The sequence below is a fragment of the Erpetoichthys calabaricus genome, chromosome 16 (genome assembly GCF_900747795.2).
Source record: "Erpetoichthys calabaricus chromosome 16, fErpCal1.3, whole genome shotgun sequence".
Taxonomy (NCBI): domain Eukaryota; kingdom Metazoa; phylum Chordata; class Cladistia; order Polypteriformes; family Polypteridae; genus Erpetoichthys; species Erpetoichthys calabaricus.
In genome coordinates this window covers 79,802,888-79,826,507 of record NC_041409.2, presented here as the reverse complement: position 1 = coordinate 79,826,507, position 23,620 = coordinate 79,802,888, and the positions used below count along the sequence as shown (strand labels likewise).

Genomic DNA, 23,620 nt, shown 5'->3' with positions numbered 1-23,620 from the left:
TTGAATTTATTGAAATCAAAAAAACATTCCATACAAGCAAGTCAAGTTCCACAAAACTAAGCTTTTTTTTTTTGCCACCAAGCTATTTGCACCACAGTGAACCTTCACGGGACTGAATTCACCAGGCATGGACATGCAATGCCGTATCCATCAGTTTCGCTATCCGTGTCGACATCTGTTGACCGATTCAAGTGTCATCACTGTCGTTTAATTCAACTAAAACTGGCTCATAATTCACCAGGCGTATCATGGCGGTTCAGTTGTCCTGTGGTGTATGCACCAGTTTCACAGACAACCAATTCACACCATTATCACTGTCACTTGATTCAACTAAAAGTTCAGTTTGTGCTAAAACTGGTTTTACAGCTTCTTGTTTACACCTTTGGTTGAAGGCTTCACCCCACTCATGAATATTGATCGAGTGACAGAACACATTGAAAAATTCATGATATTTGTTTTTTAAAAGCATGATTATTGGTTAATTTATCCACTAGATGGCAGCAGAGAGTTATTTGGTTTAACACTGAAAAGCGTCACTCCAAGTCTAACTCGGGTTTAACTGTAGTTACTTTGAATTCCAAGTCCCACTAAGGGTTAACACCAAGGAGGTTAAATAATAAAGACAAAATAAACCCAAGGAAATTCTCCATGAAATAAAACCGCAATAGAATTTGAGGCGAAAACGAGAAATACAAAAAATGAATGAAGCCGGATATAACAGTGACCTTTTCGGCGCCCAACCCCTTGTGTGCTCAGTAGATAAGACAACAGCCTCTAGTGGTCAAGGTGCACAACTGTAAGGTGTCCATTTCATTTCCCAAGAGAGTGGCCACCACAGCAGTGCTCATGTCCACTACAGCCAAAGGGTGGACTGGTGGTTCTGTGGCTAAGGATCTGCGCTGGTATCAGGAAGGTCGCCATTTCAAATCCTGTTACTGCCAGAAGGGATCCTACTCTGTTGGACCCCCAAGCAAGGCTCTTAACTTGACAGTTGCTCTGGGGTTCTGTACAATGGCTGACCACGCACTCTGAACGTTTCCCCTCGGGGATTAATAACGTATATCAAATCAAAATGATATTGTAGTGAGGATTACTTGTGTTCTGTTCTGTTCTGTGTTTTGTATTGTATTTATCCCTTTTTTGTGACACCCCACTGTATGCCCAACCTACCTGGAAAGGGGTCTCTCTCTGAACTGCCTTTCCAAGGGTTCTTCCATTTTTTTCCCTACTAGGGTTTTTTTGGGGAGTTTTTCCTTGTCTTTTTAGAGGGTCAAGGCTGGGGGGCTGTCAAATGGCAGGGTCTGTTAAACCCCATTGCGGCACTTCTTGTGTGATTTTGGGCTATACAAAAATAGATTGTATTGTAATTGTAATTGTAATTGTATAATTATTCCTTTGACTCCACACGCGCCCCCACTCCACTGCACTCACCTACAGCAGATGAACATTTTGCCGTTTTAAGATCTGATGGTATATAATGTTAACCGGCACCTATGATGACTGGCACCAGGTTCAATGTAGGCCTCACTTCAGCGCCAACAGTGGCGCGTGTGTTTTTATTAATTTCAATCGTACACCTCCAAATGGCTTTAAACATTCCAACTCGAGTTAATTATCTTTAATTGGCCGCAGAGACGAAGGCAATAAGAAGATGCAATCAAAGTGCCACCTTGAAGCACGCTGCTGATAATTAGATTGATTTTAAAGTGCCGCTCGCTTATTCATCCCCTGGGTTCCTTCTGTCATGTGGCGCTGGGCGCCGGGTAGAGGGGGCTTACCCTCCAGATAGGGAGCAGACCTGAGAGTCCTTGGTAAAAGTGTAAAAGTGGTGCTTGACTCCTGTAAATCTCAGCCGCTCTTTGCCAAAACTGCAGTCAGGGTCCTACTCATAGGATCTCATAGTAAGTCTGAGTGGCATACTCACCTGGGGGCGCGGGTGTCCAGTCACCAGACAGGTTAGCTCCAGGATCTCGCCCTCCCTTATGGTGTAGACCCGCTCCGTGAAGCGCTCCTCTTCAATGTTGCAGGCTTGTCCGGAGTGCACGATGCGCACCGTGGGAGGAGCTGGGGACAAAAGGACACAGACAGAGAGCATGGCATCGTTCTGAAGAGAATAGAGCAACATATACTGGAAATGAGGCTGGCACAGCCAAGCAGTATATAGCAAGGGCTCCTTCACTATGGCTGCCACTGATCATGGAACACAATCCCACCCACCCTCACCCACATTCAATGTCACTGCTCGTACTGCTGAGGAGCACCAAACAGGACCCTAGCAGCAGATCTTTCTGCAGTGGTGGGCAGAATAGGCCAGGACTTTGCCCAAAAGTGTCAATTAGTGCTGTGCCCAATTGAATGAGGGGCACACGCTCCTCTTACTGACACCAGGGCTGATAATACCGACTTTGAGAACCCACTCACTGTGATTGGCACAGCCATAGTGTGAAGCAGCACATGCCAGGACCCCCATTTTACTCACACTCACAATATCAGGTATCACTTATAGACCTTATTAACTCAAACCAAGGTGTTACCCACTGTGAATGGCATGGCCGGAGTACAGAGCAGCACATGCCAGGGCCCCAACCCATTTTACACTGGTATCTCCCATGCCCACAATATCGGGCATCACTTATAATTATTTATTAATGCAAGTCAACATTCCATGCACTGTCAATGACACAGCAACACTGTGAAACAGCACATGCCAGGGACCACCAATCTTACACTGGCATCAGCCATGCCCATAATATCGGGTATCATTTACAGTATTTATTAACACAAGTCAAGGTTCTACAGCCAGAATGCACAGCAGCATGTGCCAGTACCCCTCTCATTTTACACTGGCATCACCAATGCCCACAATATCGGGCATCGTTTACAATTACTTAGTAATGCAAGCAACATTCCATGCACTGTCAAAGACTCAGCTAAAGTGTGAAACAGCACACGCCAGGAACCCACCTATCTTACACTGGCATCAGCCATGCCCATAGTATCGGGTATCATTTATAGATCTTATTAACGCAAGTCAAGGTTCTACCTACTGTGAATGGCATGGTCAGAGCTCAGAACAGCACATGCCAAGAACACACCCATTTTACATTGGTATACCCATGCCCATAATATTGGGCAAGCACTTAGAGTTACTTATTAACACAAGTCAACATTCTGTGCACTGTTAATAACACAGCAATACTGCAAAACAGCACATGCCAGGAACCCACCTATCTTACACTGGCATCACCCATGCCCATGATATCATTTACAGTACTTATTAACACTAGTCAAGGTTCTACCTACAGTTAATGGCACAGCCACGGTGTATAAAAGAAACTTCCAGGACCCTCGTTTAACACTGGTGTCAAATGTGCCCACTCTATTGGGTATTAACACAAGTCAAGGTTGTACCCACTGTGAGTGGCACATCCATAAGTGAAGAGCAGTACATGCCAGGACTCTCATTTTACACTAGTATCACCTGTGCCTACGATGCCCACTTATAAGTCCTCCATCACCAATAGCTCCTTGGTGTTGAGTAGCACCACAGCCATTTATTTATTACCCACAGTAGTGGGAAGAGATCCACCGACTATAGCTGGCATCACCATACCAAGTAAAGTATGCCAGGGCATTGAACACAGTGCCAATTAGCATCCCTCAGCCACTCTGACTGGCTTAATTACAGTGCAGAGCAGCACACCCCCATTTTAAACTGGTAGGTGGCACTTGCTAGGACTACACTTACGATAGGTGGCATCACGTACACTGTCATTAACACAAGTCAAAGACTCTGCCACAGTCACCGTCCCCCCAGTGTTCAGTACCACATGGCAGTGCTCCACTCATTATGATTGGCATTATCTATTGTGCCACCTACTATGACTTACGTGCACCTTCAGTACTTGTCGACTGCCATCACGTAGTGTGACAGAAAAACTCTACAGTGACAAATAAATTATTTACAGTCACCCACCTATTTTGTTTGCCATTATTGTGAGTGCCACATAGCACCTGCCAGGGCCCTACCCACTGGAACTGCCCAAAGTGCCTACTGATACACTACAAGTCCACCCCCACACTAACAGCCTCGTCCATAATGTAGAGTTCTATGTGATACAGGCCTGGCACCATCCATGGCGCCAGCCAGCGCACACTTAGACACCACCACTCAGAGTGCGCCTGCCAAGCCAGTTTAAAACGGGTGCGCCACCGTAAGGTATATCAAGCAGCAAGCGTTCTTCAAGTAGGCTGCCAGGCTTGGCAGAGCACCAGTACCTCTGAGTGTGAGACGGTGAGCGGAATAAAAATAGAAACGTTTTGATCTGAAGGTAAATGCCAAGAAGCCGCCTGCAGCAAACAAGAACAATCCATAGTGCGCCCCCAGGGCAAAGCAGACATTTGGATAAAAAGACGGGCATTTTTATCGGTGGCAATGCACACTTGGGGTGAAAGGGCCTTTTTGCCAGCCATTTAGTGCCAGAAGGATGAAGCTGAGCCATCTGGTGAGGAGCCGCAGGTGCCCGGACTTGTGTGTGCCAGCCCCACGCCACCAGAGCTGTCCAGTCACTGACACTGTAAAGCGGGTTTTGCCTGCCAAGCTTTTCATGATGTGCCCCCCTGGGTAATGTATGAACACGAGTGGGCTGTGAAACCACGTGTGCCCACTGTGAGTCAAGGCAAGCTTTGAGTGGCACTGTAGTACAGGAAGACATGAATAACCCTGGCATCTCGCAGCAAAACAGACACAGGCTCTAAGGTCATCGCACAATGTGACTGGCACATTCCGTATCACTGCATGTCACAAGTCTCAGGTAAGACCACCGACTACACAGAACCTTCAGGCTAGTGTCAGTGGCAGTGGCACCCAACTGTGCTATGAATCTTCTAGGAAGTGTAATGTGTGCCACCTTATCAGCTCTTCAAGGTCTTTGATTTGACCCCCTAAACACATGGGGAAGGTGACAGTGCCAGCTCTTGGGTCCCATTGGTCCCATTTGCCAGCTCTTGGATCCCAAAGGTCACGTGCCTCTCAAACATGCCTGAGCACCCTTCCTAAACCAGCACGTGTCCGGGGGTCTGATGTGCCCCAGTGATGTGATGCCAGGTGCTTTATCCTGAGAAGCTAATCTGTAAGAGCCCAGGTGGCACCGCCTGGATCTGCTTGTTTTTATAATCCTGGATAAGAAGCATCTGATGCCATTTAGGAAGGTCTCCCCCTGCAGCAGCTTGGCTTTGGCCAAGAGAGGCTCTGCGGGAGCTGGCAAGCGAGGCGCCCGCTGGTGTCAATCCGTAATTACCTGGCCTATTTTTAGAGCTTGCCCTTTCTTCCTTTGTGCTCTTTGAAGCACCAGCGATGCCACTAACACCCCCTGGAGCGCCACGCGGTGAACGGGATCAGTGCCTGACTTGAAGGCTGGGGTGGAGGGTGAAGGCAGATTCAGAAGGACACGCAAGTGGGCCTCCGTGACACAAACACCTTGAGATGCTTGCGTACCGAAAACTACACACAGGGCACAATGGAACGCCTCGCAGAAATGACAGACAGACACACGCGTAGTGCGCGCCAAACACACACAGAGGCATACGCACACCTAACACCGGCACCCATAACACGCAAAGGACATCACAAAGCTTCTCTTCACAACTGCACACTTCACACACAGTCCAGACAAATGGGCACACACCTGAACAAAACTGGCAAACTGGCAAAGATGGCACTGACACACACACGCTGGCACGGCTCACTCATATACACACACACACCAAAGCCACAGACCTCGCTGGCACACCTCACACACCTCAGTCAGACCACTCAGTGGACCACCCACAGAACAATTTCATGCACCACTCGTATGAACAGAGACACACACACAGGACCACTTTACACTCCAGTTACATAAACTCCTACATAATAACACAGTGCTGCAAGGACAGCCATACAGACACGAGTGGACCCCGTCACACGGCTCAGCGCACGCGAAGGTATGGCTGGCGAGAACGCAAAGCGCAAAGAAAACGTGCAACACGTGCAGACAGACATACAACACAGACAAGTGCGCCATTTGGTAAGCCACTGCTTTTGTCTTGTGGAAGAAACATCATGTCTTCAGAAACATTAGTCGTGCTGAAAAGCTGTTATTTATTATTTATTATTTACAATGTAACGGGTCACCGTGTCACACCAAGCCTTTATCTGTCTTTGTCCTCTTTTAAAATAGATAGATAGATAGATAGATAGATAGATAGATAGATAGATAGATAGATAGATAGATAGATAGATAGATAGATAGATAGATAGATAGATAGATAGAAAAGGCACTATATAATAGATAGATAGATAGATAGATAGATAGATAGATAGATAGATAGATAGATAGATAGATAGATAGATAGATAGATAGATAGATAGATAGATAGATAGATAGATAGAAAAGGCACTATATAATAGATAGATAGATAGATAGATAGATAGATAGATAGATAGATAGATAGATAGATAGATAGATAGATAGATAGATAGATAGATAGATAGATAGATAGATGTGAAAGTCACTATATAATGTAAAGATGGTACTTTACCAATTTCCAAGCATATTTATTTATGACAGTGGATGTTATTTGGTGATTAGATGCCACTTTATCCCATTCCCAAAGTTCCATTCATGCGTCACATCAGGCTAAGGCAGCATTTCATATGTGAAACAGAACGAGCGAGGCTGGCAGATACTTTATTTGGGGGTGATAGTGGTGGCGTGGGGGTGGGTTTGCAGACCAGAACATTCTAGTAGTTCCTGCATCAGCCTCTGCCAGCGCCAGCCGGGCAGGCATGCGGATGGGAGTCCTGTTTGTCTCGCTTGGTTGCACTCGGCCTGTCTCATCCCCATCTGTACAATTAGTTTAATGAAGTCGGCTCTCGGACATTGTATGCACAGCCCGCGTTTTGGGCTTTAATTGCCACCTTTCATTAGCTCCAGGAGAGGCTGCCCTGCAAAGTGCCACTCATCTGTTGAGACCCGCTATGGGAAGTGAAGGTTGGCCTCTAATTGATGCTCACTCTCGGCCATGGCCTGTGAGAAAATAGGAGCCCTCGGAGGACTGAGACCAGCTGCCCGGTGTGGTGAGAATGAACTTGTGGTGCCAGCCTGAGGGTCACTTTGTCCTTCGGATGAGTCAGTGCTGGCCAAGCCTTTACCGTGTGGGTGGGTGTGTGTGCGTATTTATGTCAGTCGGCGCACACACTGTATGAGCAGACCTCTGTAGAGTAAGTATTATGGGATTGCAAGTGAAGGTGTATGTGTGAGCCCATGTATGTCATAGATGTGTTTGTCTCATGATGGGTCATCTCTGCAGAATCCAGTGAGAGAATGTGCATTGTGCGTGTGTGTGTGTGTGTGCATGTCTGCATGTTTGTGTGTGTGTCTGTGTGTGTGTGTCTCAGCCAGCCCCGACTTCTTTGTCTAATGGGCATATGTCCTTGCTGGCATTGCACAAAACAGTGCAGTCAGCAGATAATAATAATGGCCACCAATAAGTACAACTTAAATAAGGAAAGGGCCTCTGAGCGGACAGCCCTGTCTGTGAGGCTCTGAGGACATATGCTTGCTGTCCCTCGGTCCGTGCTGCTCCCTCAGGATCCTAATCATTTTCACTTTTCCTCATTATTCAGAATGGCACAGCAGGGCCCAAATCAACTACTGAGTGCGTTGACCCATATCTTGGCAGGCTCAAGTCTTGGCAGGTTTCCTAAGTGGTATCTGGAAACTGACCGAGTCCTGGGGACAGCGAAGAGCACCAGCGCTCTGATTGGTTTGATGACTTGCACAAGGGACTTCATCTTGATGGGGCTGTTGGATTTCATTGCATTGGGAAGGCTGAGGGTCCTTCCTCCTGGCAGAATCAAAACGAGCAAAATGAGGGTCTCGTCTCATTGGGTTTGATGAAAGACATATTTACTGATTGGATGGCAGGTACACTGAATTGAATCTTAATGGTTCTGTCTCAGGACAGAGGTGCCGATTTAGATCCCGTGGAGATTTGACAACTTCGGTAAATGCAGAGATACCATTCTGCAAAGTGACTCAAGTTAAAGTAAAATTTGCCCCCAAGAGAACTCCTCAAGTAGAAATTCTAAAGTATCTGATATTTAGTGCAGTTAAGTATCACAAATACAAGAAAATGTGAGATCTCTCCATGTGTCAGATTTTGGCGAAACAAATTCTTACAAACGTAATATCGTTCAGGCTACCATGATGCCCGGGTTGCCCACAGCTGGCATACTCCATTGAACCCGAGACATTGATAGACATGAAACTGAGATGGACTGAGCAAATGAGGACACATAACTATGAGAGTAGGTGCAAATGTGCCTAACACTTTTTATTTTCAACAGTGTCCCAAAATCAAATAAATAAAGTATGGAGCTTCTTTCAATTAAAAAAAAGATCCAATAAAATCAGTTCATTTGTGGAGATTAATAAACCATTAATACATTAATTAAAATCTGAAACCAAGCAGCCAGAGGGTTTCCTTTTCTTGCCTTATCTGTCAGCCTCTTTTCGTCTCCCCAGATTACCCCTCAGGCTGAGACGTTGCCCTTTCAGTCCGGCGCTCTTCCCAACGTCAATTCTTCACCTTACGGGACGCTCAGAACCGGACCTCCATCTTCTCTACACCTTCCGGTGTCTACAGGATCCCTACGAGTCCACCTGATCATTCGCCCCTCCATAGTGCTCAACGTGGGATGATCCCCCCTGAAGTGCCGTCTCTCATGGGGCCTCCTCACCAAAGCGCTGGCTCACTTGTATGTGTTTTTTTTTCTCCCAATCCCTTTTTTAGTAAATGAGAAAACCGGAGCCAAGCACGAACTGACATGCGTGAAGGCAAGGAAAGGCAAGGCAAGATAAGATGAGATGAGATGAGACGAGACAAGATAAGATAAGATAAGAAACTGAGAGGGCAGAATGAGCTATGCTAGACTACAACAAGGAAAAGATAAAACAAGATAAGATGAGATAAGCTGAGATACGATGAACCAAAAAGGAGAGATCAAGATACGGCTCTGTCCGCTAAGATAAAATAAGTTAAGATAAGACATGAAAAGACAAGAGAAGAAGAAGACAAGACAAGACAAGACAAGACAAGACAAGACAAGATAAGATAAGATAAGATGCGCTACAATGAACTAGGGCAAGTTAAGACAAGATACAATACGAAAGGCTAAATCAAGTTAAAGAAAGATAAGGCAAGGCAAAAGATAAGAGAAGATAAGACAAGATAAGGTATGATATGACAAGGTAAGAGAAGATTAGATAGGACAAGAGGGACAAGATAAGATTAGATAAGATAAGGGAAGAGAAGATGCAGCAAGATGAACCAGGCCAAGATAAGATTAGTTAAGACAGAATATGATGAGCTAGGCTGAGGAAAGGCTAGGCAAGATAAGGTGAGATAAGATAAAATAGGATAAGATAGGACACGATAAAATAAGCAAAGTTGAGATATGATAAGATGCGACAAGTTAAGATGAGATAAGACAGGATGAGGTAAGATAATACATGATAAGATAAGGAAAGATAAGATAAGGCAGAGCACGATGAGCCAGGCCAAGGGAAAGACAAGATAAGGTAAGCTATGATAAGGCAAGATGAGGCAAGATAAGATAAGACATAACATGACAAGCTAGGCCAGGAAAGGCAAGGTACAAAAAGTTATGGTAGAAGAATACAAGACAAATTACATATTTTCTTTGAACTGAATATTTTTATTTCTGTAAGAGGCATATGCTTATTGAGCGCGGTTCATTTTGCAAGCTGTCTTTTAGAACTGTCTAGACGAGAAGAGGCCATTCGGCCTAACAAAGCTCACCAGTCCACTTAATCCTTCTAAAATGTCATCAAGTTGAGTTTTAAAAGTCCCCAAAGTCCTCCTGTCTGCCACACTACTTGGTCACTTATTCCATGTGTCTGTGGTTCTCTGAAATGGACAGTTCTGGTCCTTCACCATTAGAGGCTGCTGTCTTATCTAATGTACATTATGAGCAGTTTGGGTAACACAAGGGGTTGGGCACCGAACATCAGAACACTGTAGATGAGAACAGGCCATTCAGCCCAGCAAAGCTCACCAGTCCTATCCACTGTGAACGCTAGAGGTGCTGTTGCCCCGTGAAGCCCAACAGACTGATGTCCAGGACACACTTGTAAAAGCACCAAGAAGAATTCTTTAATATTTTCTTCAAATATAGTGCACAAAGCACCACACTCACCACAATCCTCCAACTATAATTAATAACAATAATCAATAACAATAACACAATCCTCCACTCCCAGCAGCTCCGTTACACACCCTCCCAACTCCGGCTCAGCTTGCTGGGTTTCCCATAGTCCTTTTTATATTCCTTGACCCAGAAGTGTTCCTTCTCTTTTCCGGGTCAAATGCCACATCCTTAGTTCTCCAGTAGCCCAGAAGTACTGCGGGTTTCCGTCCTCGTGATTCCGAAGGTTGTAGTAAGAATAGGAGTCCCCAGGTTCTTTGTGAGCTCCCCCTGGCGGTACCCACGGCACCCAACAGGGCTGAGGAAACGGACTCCATGTCCCAGGATGCCCTGAGGGAATCCAGGGAACCGTTGCCGCCCAGGGGAGCTGCCACCTAGCATCCTGGGGGAGGCAGTGTCCTGAAAAGGCTGCTTTTCTCCCTTTTTCCCGTTCTAGGACGTCCTGGCCGGACTTAACCGCCGGACGTCCATCACACCACTTATTTCATCCAAAAAAAGTCCCTAAAATCTTACTGTTTACCACACTACTTGGTCGTTTATTCCATATTGTCTGTGGTTATCAGTGTAAAGAATACTTCCTAATGTTTGTGTGAAATTTATCCTTAACATGTTTCCATCTGTGTCCCTGTGTTCTTGTTGAACTCACACGCTCAAGCCACTGGACTAATTCCCTTCATAATTTTAAACACTTCAATCACGTCTCCTCTTAATATTCTTTTCCTTAAACTGTAAAGGCTCAGCTCTTTTAATCTTTCCTCATAATTCATCCCCTGTAGCCCTGGACTCAGCCTGGTTGCTCTTCTCTAGACCTTTTCTAGTGCTGTTATGTCCTTTTTGTAGCCTGGAGACACAAACTGCACACAGGACTCCAGATGAGGCCTCACCAGTGTGTTATAAAGACTTGAGCAGAACCTCCTGCGATTTGTACTCCACACATCAAGGTGCTATATAACCTGACATTCTGTTAGCCTTCTTAATGGCTTCTGTACGCTGTCTGACAGCTGATAGACTTGGTTGGGGGTCCTCGATTCCAAGGCATATTTTTTTTTCTTTCATTATTTAAAACACTCATACAGATCCTCACCTCCTCGTTCAACTCCATCCCAACCCTATGGGTTCAGAATTTGGAGCAGGTGATGACACAAAGGAGGGGGCAAAAAAGAAAAAAAAAAACTATTATTTTAGCATCTATTTAAAAAAAAAACACAAGAATTCCAAGAAGTCTCTGCACACTTGCCATTGAAAAAGAGATCAAGGGCTACTTGATGGTACCTGAGGTGGACAGTGATGTAAGTCCACTTGAGTGGTGGAAAACACAAGAAGTATATTTCCCTAAATTGAGGAAACTTCCAAAAATAAAAGGACCTGTCCATCCCTGCCTCAAGAAGCCCTTCTGAGTGGACTTTCAGCACCGGAGCAAATGTTGTGTTGTCACGTGTAACCATGCTGCTTGGAAGCCAGATGGTGTTTCTGTCACACTACTTGAAATTTCCTCAGTAGAGTTTTACAATTGTTTTATTTATTCTGATAGCTTTGTGCAGTATTGGACAGATCTTGAAGAAAGTAATTTCCATCCATCCATCCATTATCCAACCCGCTGAATCCGAGCACAGGGTCACAGGGGTCTGCTGGAGCCAATCCCAGCCAACACAGGGCACAAGGCAGGAACCAATCCTAGGCAGGGCGCAGAGAAAGTAATTTGTTTAAAAATATTATAAGTTTGGGCTTTGTTGTATCTTTGTCCAATATATGACAGAAGTTGTTTACAAATGCTATAGATTTTTATTTTTGTCCGGAGCAGTATTTGACAGAACTTTGGATTTTTACACTATACTGTTCTTGCTTGTATGCGGCACAATTCACCTTGCAGCAGAGCAGATTATGTTCATCCAGACAGTAATGTTCATGCCCTGTAGTTCAGTTATGATTTGTATTTTATTCTCGTTGGATTCATGTCCTTTTATATAAACGGTAAGCGTCTGTTTAAAATGCTCTCATTATAACAGTTTTGTTGGTCTTAGCGCAATTTGCTGTGCAAATCATGTAGGCCACTTTGTATTGTTTACTCACACTTGCACTGTTTGATCTCAGTAATACTTTGACTGCTAATTTTAATGTTTTTGCATTTTAATAATCGTAATAATGATGATGATGATGATAATAATGCATTTTATTCATAAAGCACCTTTCCCATGCTCAAAACGCTTTAAGTAAATAAATAAGACCTGTATTCATTAACTGCTGTTTCCATTAATCTCAAGCTACAATTTATATTGAATAATCAAGACCAAACTAGATCCATAAGACTTTTCATTTTTAAAGGATGCAAAATAGTCTATTTTATATTATCACCAGAGTCCCAGAAAATATCGAGATATCATTTTTTGCCAGTGTCACGTACCCCTGGTCTGAATGCCGCAGCATCAGCCATGGACATGACTTGAGAGTGGAGACAGCGCTGTCTGCCCCGCCCTCAAACATTTAGCCCCGCCCAGTGTGCAGGCTGTAGTGAGGTGAACCTGATCGACTGAGCAGGTCATCACAAAGGCGACGCATCATTTGAAAATTGTCCCAGTCTCTTTGTATAAGCAGTTGTTCCCAATGCAGACGAAGCCTGTATTTTAGATAACTGACTGAGTAAAGCATTGTGCCCTTTTGTTTTCTGGTGTAATATTATAGGAACGAATGTGTCTAGCAAAACATATCAGATTAAATAAAAGTAGCCATTTGTATTTGAAAATGTAGCAGAGTGTAAGTCATGTCATTCTGTAACTCAGTTAATCCACACTAGAGTTGCATTACGGGGTGCTGGAGCCTATCCCGGCTAACATATGGTACCAGGCAGAAACAAATCCTGAATACGGCGCCAGCCAACACACAAACTCACGGGCACATTTTGTGTCACCAGCCCACCTAACTTGCACGTTTTTGGATGGTGGGAGGTAACCGGAGCATGTGGAGGAAACCCACACAGACACAGGGAGAACATGCAAACTCCACACAGGGAGGACTTGGCATGTGAAATCCGCTCTCCTTACTGCAAGGCAGCACCACTGCCACTGTGCCACCCTGCAATGAAAGTGAATGTAGAAAATGTTATTCTCAAATAAAGTAGAAATATTCTCAAAACCTACTCAAGTACAGTAATGAAGTACAGTAGTGGCACTTCATTACTAACACAGTACTGACATTGGAGTGACCTGTCTGTTGACGACTTTGTTGAACTGGGTGGCACTGGGCATCTATGGAAGTTTGCTGTAGTATATCTTAACGATCAAGTGACTCTGGACAGGCTCACTAGATAGGCATACTAAGTTAGATCATAGGGGTACTTGAGGGTCTTGTCACTTGACTGGGTGGTTGCAGGTTTCACTGTGGTAAATCTTAATGGGCAGCTGATGGTTCTGTATCTGGGCAGAGGTGCTCACTTGGACGACTCTTATGCACTGGTTAGCACTGGGCATCAGCACAGGTTTCTTGTAGCTTATTTTAAAGAACAAGTGACAAGCTCACTCAGACGGACCTTACTGGACTGGCAGTGGATCTTTGAGGCTTCTTCACTTGAAAGTCTGCTTCTGGACAGGCTCCTAGAAGTAAGCCTTAGTGGTCAGCTGAAAGTTCTTGTATCTGGACAGAGGTCTTCACTTGGAAACTTGAACATCCTGTTTCTATATACTAATATCTTTCTCTGCACCTCACAGATGTGCTACAGCTTATCAATGCATCATAAAATCCCTTAGGTCACCATCAAGGAAGCCATACTCCTCTCTGCTATTAGATGCAAACTCCACCCCCAGTAACATCCTGTGTACTGCTGATTTGCATACACCACACCCCCTCTGCTGATAGTATTAATCCTGAACTTCCCCAAATGAAGAACAGCCTCTTGTACCCCAGGTTGGCACTCAGAATGCAGCAGTACCACTGGTTTCAATTCATCCTCCTTGTGCCACACTGCAGTTGGCAGTGCCTCTTGTGGATCTGGATGATTTAGATCAGAAGTAGAAATGAACATGCTGAGGCTGGTAACTGGTGGCTTTTAGTGTCACTTCTTGCACAAGCTGTTATTATTTTCCATTTGTTTGCTTGGATCATGGGGAGATTTTGGCAAATTCAGGCAGGTTTTAGTTCATAAAGACTCGGAGGGGCTTCTGACATAGAATGCTGGCCCCAAAAGGGAATCATAAAACAAAAGGCAATGGGTCCTCCCAGACAGTCTTAGGAGTTTTCAAGATGGCGTTTAAACACTTTATAGTGTTCCTGTACCCTTTGATGGCTGCTCGTCTGCTCTTGTATGCCAAATTCCAGGGTTTGGACAGTCATCCTGTCTGGCCCCTTAAAGCTCACCGTAAATTCTGTTCCAGTTGTCTCTCTTCTATCAGTGCCAACAGTCCTGTGCCACCAAGTAGCAGATATGCAGTGGTGGAATGGAAGTGGCGGGCACCAACAGTTTATCACATACTGCAGTTGGGTACTTGTGCAGTCCCGGACTCATTCACTTCATGTGTACACAGGAGAGGAGGCGGTGGGCAACTCAAGGGTACTGCTACTGACTAGGGGATGTGTGTGCGTGTGTCTAATGTACTTCAGGTAGGTAAACGTGTGTGTATTTCAGAGGTGTGTGTAACTGTGAGCGAAACTCTGGGATTGTGAGCCTGCAGTTTTAGACTTGTGTGTCACAGATGTGTGGGCCTCAAGGTAGGCCAGCTCTGCAAATTCAGGCGTGTAAACATGTGCCATAAGGACAGTGCGATAATATAATGATAAAAGTGTGTACTCGGAGAAAAAATACTTTAGGAAACAACTGCTGTACTGCTATGGGTCATAATTAATATGAAGGAAAAAACGTAATAAGAAAACAGCTAAACAGCAGGATTTAACTGACCAGCTAGCCTGGGGGAATACAGGGGGCTGAGAAGAAAAGGCCAATCAGACTGGGTATGGGATGGGGCTATCTATCTATCTATCTATCTATCTATCTATCTATCTATCTATCTATCTATCTATCTATCTATCTATCTATCTATCTATCTATCTATATTATATAGTGCCTTATCTATCTATCTATCTATCTATCTATCTATCTATCTATCTATCTATCTAGCTAGCTAGCTAGCTAGCTAGCTAGCTAGCTAGCTAGCTACAGTGCATCCGGAAAGTATTCACAGCGCATCACTTTTTCCACATTTTGTTATGTTACAGCCTCATTCCAAAATGGATTAAATTCATTTTTTTCCTCAGAATTCTGCACACAACACCCCATAATGACAACGTGAAAAAAGTTTACTTGAGGTTTTGCAAAATGTCTGTCTGTCTGTCTGTCTGTCTGTCTGTCTGTCTATTATATAGTGCTGTTCAGTTGAGCGTTCTGCCTCAGGAATGGCCATCATTGGAGGTGGAGAAGTGGCTCCCTATTGTCCATGAAAAAAGTTTTGAGTCATTAGAAAAGCACCATATAAATGTACTTAATTATTGGTATTATTTTGAGGACTATGTGGTGACCCTCCATCATTCAGTCTCCATCAGGGCCGTATCCTGTGTGGCATCTGCATGTCCTCAGTTGTATTTATCTGGAATTTCCAGGGACTCTCCCAAGACACTAAACTGGACATCTGCCCCCTGCAATGCACTGGCATCCCATCTAAGGGAGGACCTGCTGAAAATGATTGGATGGAGGGGTAGCTTTGTGTCTGGTGGTCCTCCTCCCCTGAGAACAAATAATGTTCTATCTATCTATCTATCTATCTATCTATCTATCTATCTATCTATCTATCTATCTATCTATCTATCTATCTATCTATCTATCTATCTATCTATCTATCTATCTATCTATCTATCTATCTATCTATCTATCTATCTGTCTGTCTATCTATCTATCTATCTATCTATCTATCTATCTATCTATCTATCTATCTATCTATCTATCTATCTATCTATCTATCTATCTATCTATCTATCTATCTATCTATCATTTAGGGCCTTTCATATCTATCTATCTATCTATCTATCTATCTATCTATCTATCTATCTATCTATCTATCTATCTATCTATCTATCTATCTATCTATCTATCTATCTATCTATCTATCTATCTATAGCTGTGGCAGGCAAAGTAACTCGCATGGGGATTAGTGGTGGTCATTAAACTGGAAGCCCATCACATTAGTCCTTGGCCACTCTGCCGGCCCTTTTTAATATAGCACCTTTCCAAAGCATTTTACACACAGACAATAGAACACTTCAAACGTCTCTACAGTCGGACCACTGTAGAGGTTGAGCGAAGCTCTTGGGATGCACAGGAAGGTCCTCATCTCAGTGTTAAGGTGTACAGTCAAAAGCCTTAGCCGCTAGGCCACGGGACTTGGCAAACAATTTAATACAGTGCCTTTGTACATTAAACACCATCCCAAGGTGCAGTATAATATGTTTTGTTTCCATATTTTGGTGTCCTTGTAGATTAATCAACTCATTTGTGATCCAACAGGCTTGTGCTTTAAAGTTTGGCTGCCATGCCGCTTGTCACTTATTTAATATAGCGCCTTTCTCCAACTCCCTCAGAACTGAACAGCTGTGTACATATCAACACAGAAGGAACACGCTGAGTGACAAGGATGATGTAAAGTCAGAGTCAACTGTGGGGACTGAAACAACATCCACGTGCTGCACAATCCAAGTCACGTCACCTCTTTAATATAACATCTTGCCACCCACCCCATAGCTCTTTACAAGTATGAATATCAAACAATTGCTTCCATTATCTTTATTTTTGGAGCACTTTAAAGATGAAGTGATCCACTGGGGACACAAAAAGGGTGGTGGCAGCACTTTAGCCTCCTGGTCCATGGCGTTGGTCAAGTATTAAATAAACTGAACATCACCCAAACGCACTTTAGGGTTAACTCTAAGCAAGTCATAAACGATCAGAGGGGTCCAATGGTGGGGTCTGAACCACCACCTTGGGGTCTTAAAAGTCAAGCGCCTTAGTGACCAGGACATGGCGTCTGTCAAGCACGAAATATCATGAATATCGTCAAGGCACTTTATAGTTACTGTATGTCAGGTTAAGCAAGATGACAGGGAGAATAATGGCAGGGAAGGAGCCAGCGGCCTTGAGCTCACAGCAACAGAGCCACTAGTCAGGCGTGTGGCTCACACCGCACAGTCCGGCCCTTCAACTATTAGGCCACACTGCCTCCTCTTCTAAATTAGTAGCCCTTCAACTATTAGGCCACACTGCCTCCTCTTCTAAATTAGTAAAAAGACTGGGAATGAAAAAGCAGACATTTAGTGTGGCGACAAATTGTGAGGTGGCTGGACTGGAGGGGACCCCTGAGGAAGGTTAAATTATTCAGTTATTAAAAAAACAATAAATAATCAGAAAATGGAAACTAACAAATCATCAAATCAAATAAGAGCTGGCTGTTCACAAACATCAGCAGGTAGTCAGGGGTGCAAGCAGAAGCCCAGCTCCTGTGATAGGTCAACCCTCCAGTGGCCACGTCTATGAACTACACATTCAGAAGCTGGATGGCACAAAGCCCAAATGCCATAATTGGAGTGCCACCAGTTACCAGATGGCCAAGCTGCATGCCACTGAGTGGGTCAGGTGCACTGGCAGTGCCTGCCCACCCTGCCGGCACATTTTGATTTTACTGCTTTCTTGGGATACACAGCCCCCCTTAAAGGTGTGTGTGGAGGGGGTTTCTATTAAGGAACACAAGCCTGGTGACTAACTAGCCTTGCCAGGAGCTGCCACTTCCACATGGATGCCCTGTCTTTTAAAGCCAGATCTCGGAAAGGCCCACCGTCCTACCATTTTGCGAGCTCACAGGCACCACTGGCTCACCATTCTGCTTTCCCTGCTTTTTGCTTTCCCTGAGGGGAAAGAAATGTCTGACCCAGGCGGAAAAATGCTAACAAATGAACTTCAGTCGCTTTTCTGCTTGTTTTGCTGCAAATTTTCATGTCAGCAAGACAAATGGGAAAGCATTTGGTCAGAAGTGGGGGGCCCTCGTGCCAGCATTTGCCAGCTGTTTCACCTGTGGCATTTGAAATAAACTGCCCGGCAGATCCGCACCCACAAGAGTGGGCCTTTTATTTTAAGGCACTTTGCTGAGAAGCGAGAATTTATTTGTAGACACCTAGTACATGCCACCTGTGGTGCCCGGCTAAAGCACTGTGTGCCATCAAGCTAAACGACGCTCCTCTAAACTGGACGGACTGAGCAGTCATACCAGAAAAAAAAGAAAGAAAAACGGGAGGCTGACACCATGCCACGAGTACAGGAACATCCTGGCACAGGAGGCAGGGTGGCGTTTTGGAGGCCATTAGAACAGAGTGCTTTTGCTCATTCTCCTTCTAGATTTTCAGTGTCTGCTGCACCTCCATACTGCCAGCGCACCCCCACGTGGTGACATGTGCTGACTACCCTGCTTTCTTTATCTATTCCCTGGCAATGGCAGTGCGGTCCTAATTTCCTGAACAGCACGCTTTGGCTGATTTTCTGCGAGGTCGTAAGAACATCCAGGAGCCCACTGAGAGGCACTCGCAAATTCCTGCCAGCCTCCTGCGAATTTAACGGGCCCATTACACTGCGACGATTCGCCACGGCTACAGTACTTACATTGGCAAAGCCCCGAATAAGGGAAGGCAATCAATTGTCATTAAAAATGCCCACATGGGGGGCTCCTCCCGCAATCCGAGGGTCACGGGAAAGACAACAGAAGTCAATTGTCTCGTTCCACGCTGAAGCAGAACCTGCAGAGGCGGCAGGTGAAGATGAGCCGCTTTGAATGCAGACGACAAGTGCAGCCCGCGTAGGAAGTGCTAGCCGTCATGGGGGAGTCGGTTTGAGTGTCAGGGCTTAGGCGCGCCAGCACCAATGCTTTAAATACACACACACAGACACACACACACACAGACACACGCACGCACACACACACACACACACACATACACACACACACACACTGTGCCACAGTGCAAGGCCAAGTTTGGAGAAGGTGGGGAACAAATAAACAGCCATACCACCTGCACTTTAGAACAGGTCACCCACCTGAGGCTCAGCATGCTCAGGTCCGGCCAGTACTGGGAGGGGAGACCATCTAGGAAAAGGTGTTGGTGAGGCCAGCAGGGGGCTCTTACCCTGGGGTCTGTGTGTGGATCCTAATGCCCCAGTGCAGTGATGGCGACACTGTGATGTAAAAAATGGTGCCATCCTTTGGATGATCACCTGACACTCTCTAGTGATTAAAGATCAATGGAGATCTTTCCAAAAGACTAGGGTGCCCCACAATGTCCTGGCTAAAGTTGGCCACCATGGCCTTGTCCATTCTGGCCCTCTAATCATCCCTTGTCCCATATCTCTCTCACCCCTTCACCACCTAATAGCTAATGTGTGGTAAGCATACTGGCATAAGAATGGCGGCCGTCACATCACCCAGGTAGATGCCGCACATTGGTGGTGCTTGTAGTGGCCCCCCTACTGTCTATGTAAAAGCACTTAGAATAGATATTAGAAAAATGCAATTAATGCATACTGTTGTGACATGTGTCGGCATGGGATGCAGCTTGAGGGCTTTGGTGATACTAATTACCCACCAAACAAGGGGTGGGCGCCGTGTTCTAATGCCTTCCCTCTTCCTCCCTCTGTAGACTGGCAGACAGACCACCACTCCGCCGCTGACATCTCTTCCATTTTCCACCCTTCTGGTCCTAACCTGAGTCACCGTATAACCCGGAACTGGCCATCTTGCTCCAGTTTTACTCTGAGCTCCCTTCTGCTTGTTGCATGCTTTGCAGTTTTTCAACTCAGGCAATTATAAAGGGTCCCCAAGGTGGAGCCCCTTATCTTTAACGTGGTTGTATATCCTCTTTTACAGCATAAATATCATTTTATATACTGTAGCACCTGTGTGAAGTGAATGGTTTTCTAAGGTACAGTACTTTGAAAGGACAGATAGAGAACAACACATCCTGGTGGTTACCAGCTCACTAAGCTACACTGCCTGAGACGACTACACTTTGGTGGGCTCCATCTGTCTGCCAGCACATTATCAACTGGAATTGTGTATCAGCAAATCAACAAATCAGAAGACATTAATTTATTTATTCCAAAACTGAACCATGCACCATATAGATAGATAGATAGATAGATAGATAGATAGATAGATAGATAGATAGATAGATAGATAGATAGATAGATAGATAGATAGATAGATAGATAGATAGATAGATAGATAGATAGATAGATAGATAGATAGATAGATAGAACATTATTTGTTCTCAGGGGAGGAGGACCACCAGACACAAAGCTACCCCTCCATCCAATCATTTTCAGCAGGTCCTCCCTTAGATGGGATGCCAGTGCATTGCAGGGGGCAGATGCCCAGTTTAGTGTCTTGGGAGAGTCCCTGGAAATTCCAGATAAATACAACTGAGGACATACAGATGCCACACAGGATACGGCCCTGATGGAGACTGAATGATGGAGGGTCACCACATAGTCCTCAAAATAATACCAATAATTAAGTACATTTATATGGTGCTTTTCTAATGACTCAAAACTTTTTTTCATGGACAATAGGGAGCCACTTCTCCACCACCAATGATGGCCATTCCTGAGGCAGTACGGTCACCACACAATAGCTATTAGGTGGCGAAAGGGTGAGATAGTTAGCCAGTAAGGGACAGGGGATGATTAGGGGGCCATAACAGACTAGGCCATGAGGGGTCACCCATCTCTTTATAAAGGATAAACCAGGGATCTTTCATGACCAGAGAGAGTCAGGGCCTCAATATTACATCTCATCCAAAGACAGCTTCATATTTACAGCATAATCCCCATCCCTGCTCTTGGCCATTAGGATCCAGACACAGACCACAGGGTAAGTGCCCCTTGATGACCGCACCAACATCTCTTTCAGCAGCAACCCAAGCTTTTCTGGTTGGTTGGTCTCCTATCCAAGTACTGGTTGGGACCTGACATGCTTAGCTTCAGGTGGATGACCCGTTCTCAAGTGCAGGTGGTGTTGGTACCATTCCAGGCTATGGATTCCTCCAGCCTATCAGTGTTGAATTATTCTCTTTGAGCTTTCTGACAGCTTTTCAAAACTCCTCTTCCAGATGCATAATATTCTCCGCTGTCATTACAATAATAATCCTCTTCTTTGGTCCCAATTTGGTATTCATTTTCTTATTTGGGCCATCAGATTAAAATGTTTAGGCACCCCTGCTCTAGATGCTTTTTGACTCTGCACGCCTATGAGTGCATGTGGGCCTGTATCTACCACCCCTAATATCCAAGAACAGACGAGTCCCCATGTCCCAACTCTGTCAAAACGTGATTCTCTTTTTTCTCCAACCGACTCCACATGTTTCTGCAGAGGAGCCTTCATCTTTGTTTTTGACATTTCACGCCTGTCACTACATGTTTTTCTGTGCCTATCAACCCCTGATATTTAACAGTGGGTGACTATCCGCCTCTTTTTTATTATGACTCCTTAGGTCTATCACCAGATGATTCTCTTTTTCTTCATTTGACTCCTTGTGTTTTTTAGCAGGTGGTCGATCATCCTTCTCCTGTTTTGCTTCTCTCTGATTAACAGTAGATAGCTATCCACTATTATCAGCCATCTGGTTTGATTTCTTCTGGCTATCATTAGATAAGCATCCACTCTTATCGACTCCTCATTCCTTGCAGTAGATAAGTATCTGTCCTCATGTCGCTCGGCAGGTTATTCACATTTTCACTAATTGGCTTCTACTAGATGAGCATCCATCTATCTATGAATGTACTCCTGCATTTCATTTTAACTCCTAATATCTCATGTGAAGTGAGTATCCATCTTTCTTTATGACTCTAATAAAAAATTATAAAAAGGAAGAAGTTTGGACCAACCATGACTCCTTCTGGTGCTGGTCTCTCGGCCAAACTGAGCAATCATCAAAGAAGAGCCTTAGTAATAGAGGTAATCAAGAACCCGATAGTCACTCCGGCTTAGCCTCAGAGAATCTGTGTTGACATGGAAGACACTTCTAGAAGGACAACCATCACTGCAGCACTCCACTAATCTGGCCAGACAGAAGGCCATCCCCAATAAAAGATGCATGAAAGCCCACTTGGAGTTGCCAAAAAGGCACCAAAAGGACTCTCAGACCTTGAGAAACAAGAAAAACTTGGCTCTAGTCTGATGAAACCAAGATTGAACTGTTTGGCCTCAATGCTATGATTCAGGTCTGGAGGAAACCAGACATCACTCATCACCTGCGCAATACCATTTCAATGATGAAGCATGGTGGTGGCATCATCAGGGACTGGGGGGCTAGACAGGTTTGAGAGAAAGCTGAACTGAGCAATGTACAGAGACATCCTTAATGAAAAACTACTGTGACGCTCTGGACCTCAGATTGGGCCAAAGATTCACCTTCCAACAAGACAACGACCCTAAGCACAAAGCAAAGACAACATAGGGCTTAGGGACGACTGTGGGATTGCCCTTGAGTGGCCCAGAGAGAGCCTGGACTTGAACCTAACTGGAGTATCTCTAGAGTGACCTGAAAACAGCTGACCATCAACAGCCTCCATCCAACCCGAAACAGCTTGAGAGAATCTGCAGAGAAGAAGAGCAGAAAATCCCCAAATCCAAGTGTGTGAATCTTTTCACGTCAGACCCAAGAAGGCCCCAGGATTGAATCGCTTCCAAAGGGGCTTCAACTAAGTACTGAGTAAAGGGTCTGAATACTTGCATCACTGAGATATTATCGTTATTTTATGCTTGATAAATTTGCAAACATTTCCAATACTTTTGTTTTCCCATTGCCATTCTAGGGGGCATTGAGTGCTGCTTGATGAGGAAAAATAAGGAATTTAAATGATTTTATCGTAAGGCTGCAACGGAACAAAATGTGAAAAAAGTGACGCGGCCTGAATACTTTCTGCCCCCACTGTATAAACTGTATAAACCCCCTGCTGATTCCTTAATTTTTTTGCAAAAGACAATGTTTTCCAGTTTTTAACTCTTAAGACCATCTGTCTCATGTCTCTCTTCCTTATATATCCAACAGTCCCGGTTCCTCTATATGCAGATGGTTCCCTTTCTTTCTCTAAAAGCCCCCTTGTGTTTCTGCAGATGAGCTCTCATTACTCATTTTTGACTCTGCATGTCCATCCGTACATGTGTATCTGTGCCCATCGACTCGTAATATTTGTGTGGGTGAGCAGCTACTTCTTTATACAACATGCAGCAGATTATTTTCTTTTTCTCCGGGTGACTCCTTGTGTTTTTCAATAGATTGGAACTCTTCCTTTTTTTAGTTTTTCATGGTTGTCGGTGAGATGGCCATTCA

At 44.7% G+C, this 23,620-nt stretch overlaps 1 protein-coding gene across 4 annotated transcripts in view; it reads right to left on the bottom strand.

Annotated features, from left to right (window-relative positions):
• mdga2a (MAM domain containing glycosylphosphatidylinositol anchor 2a) overlaps positions 1–23,620 on the bottom strand; it is a 379,952-nt gene that overhangs the window by 252,643 nt on the left and 103,689 nt on the right. For all 4 annotated transcript variants that reach the window (XM_028821620.2, XM_028821618.2, XM_028821621.2 and 1 more), the window contains exon 2: positions 1,925–2,064. In XM_028821620.2, the coding sequence (XP_028677453.1) occupies positions 1,925–2,064 (140 nt within the window). The remainder of the gene's footprint in view (positions 1–1,924; positions 2,065–23,620) is intronic.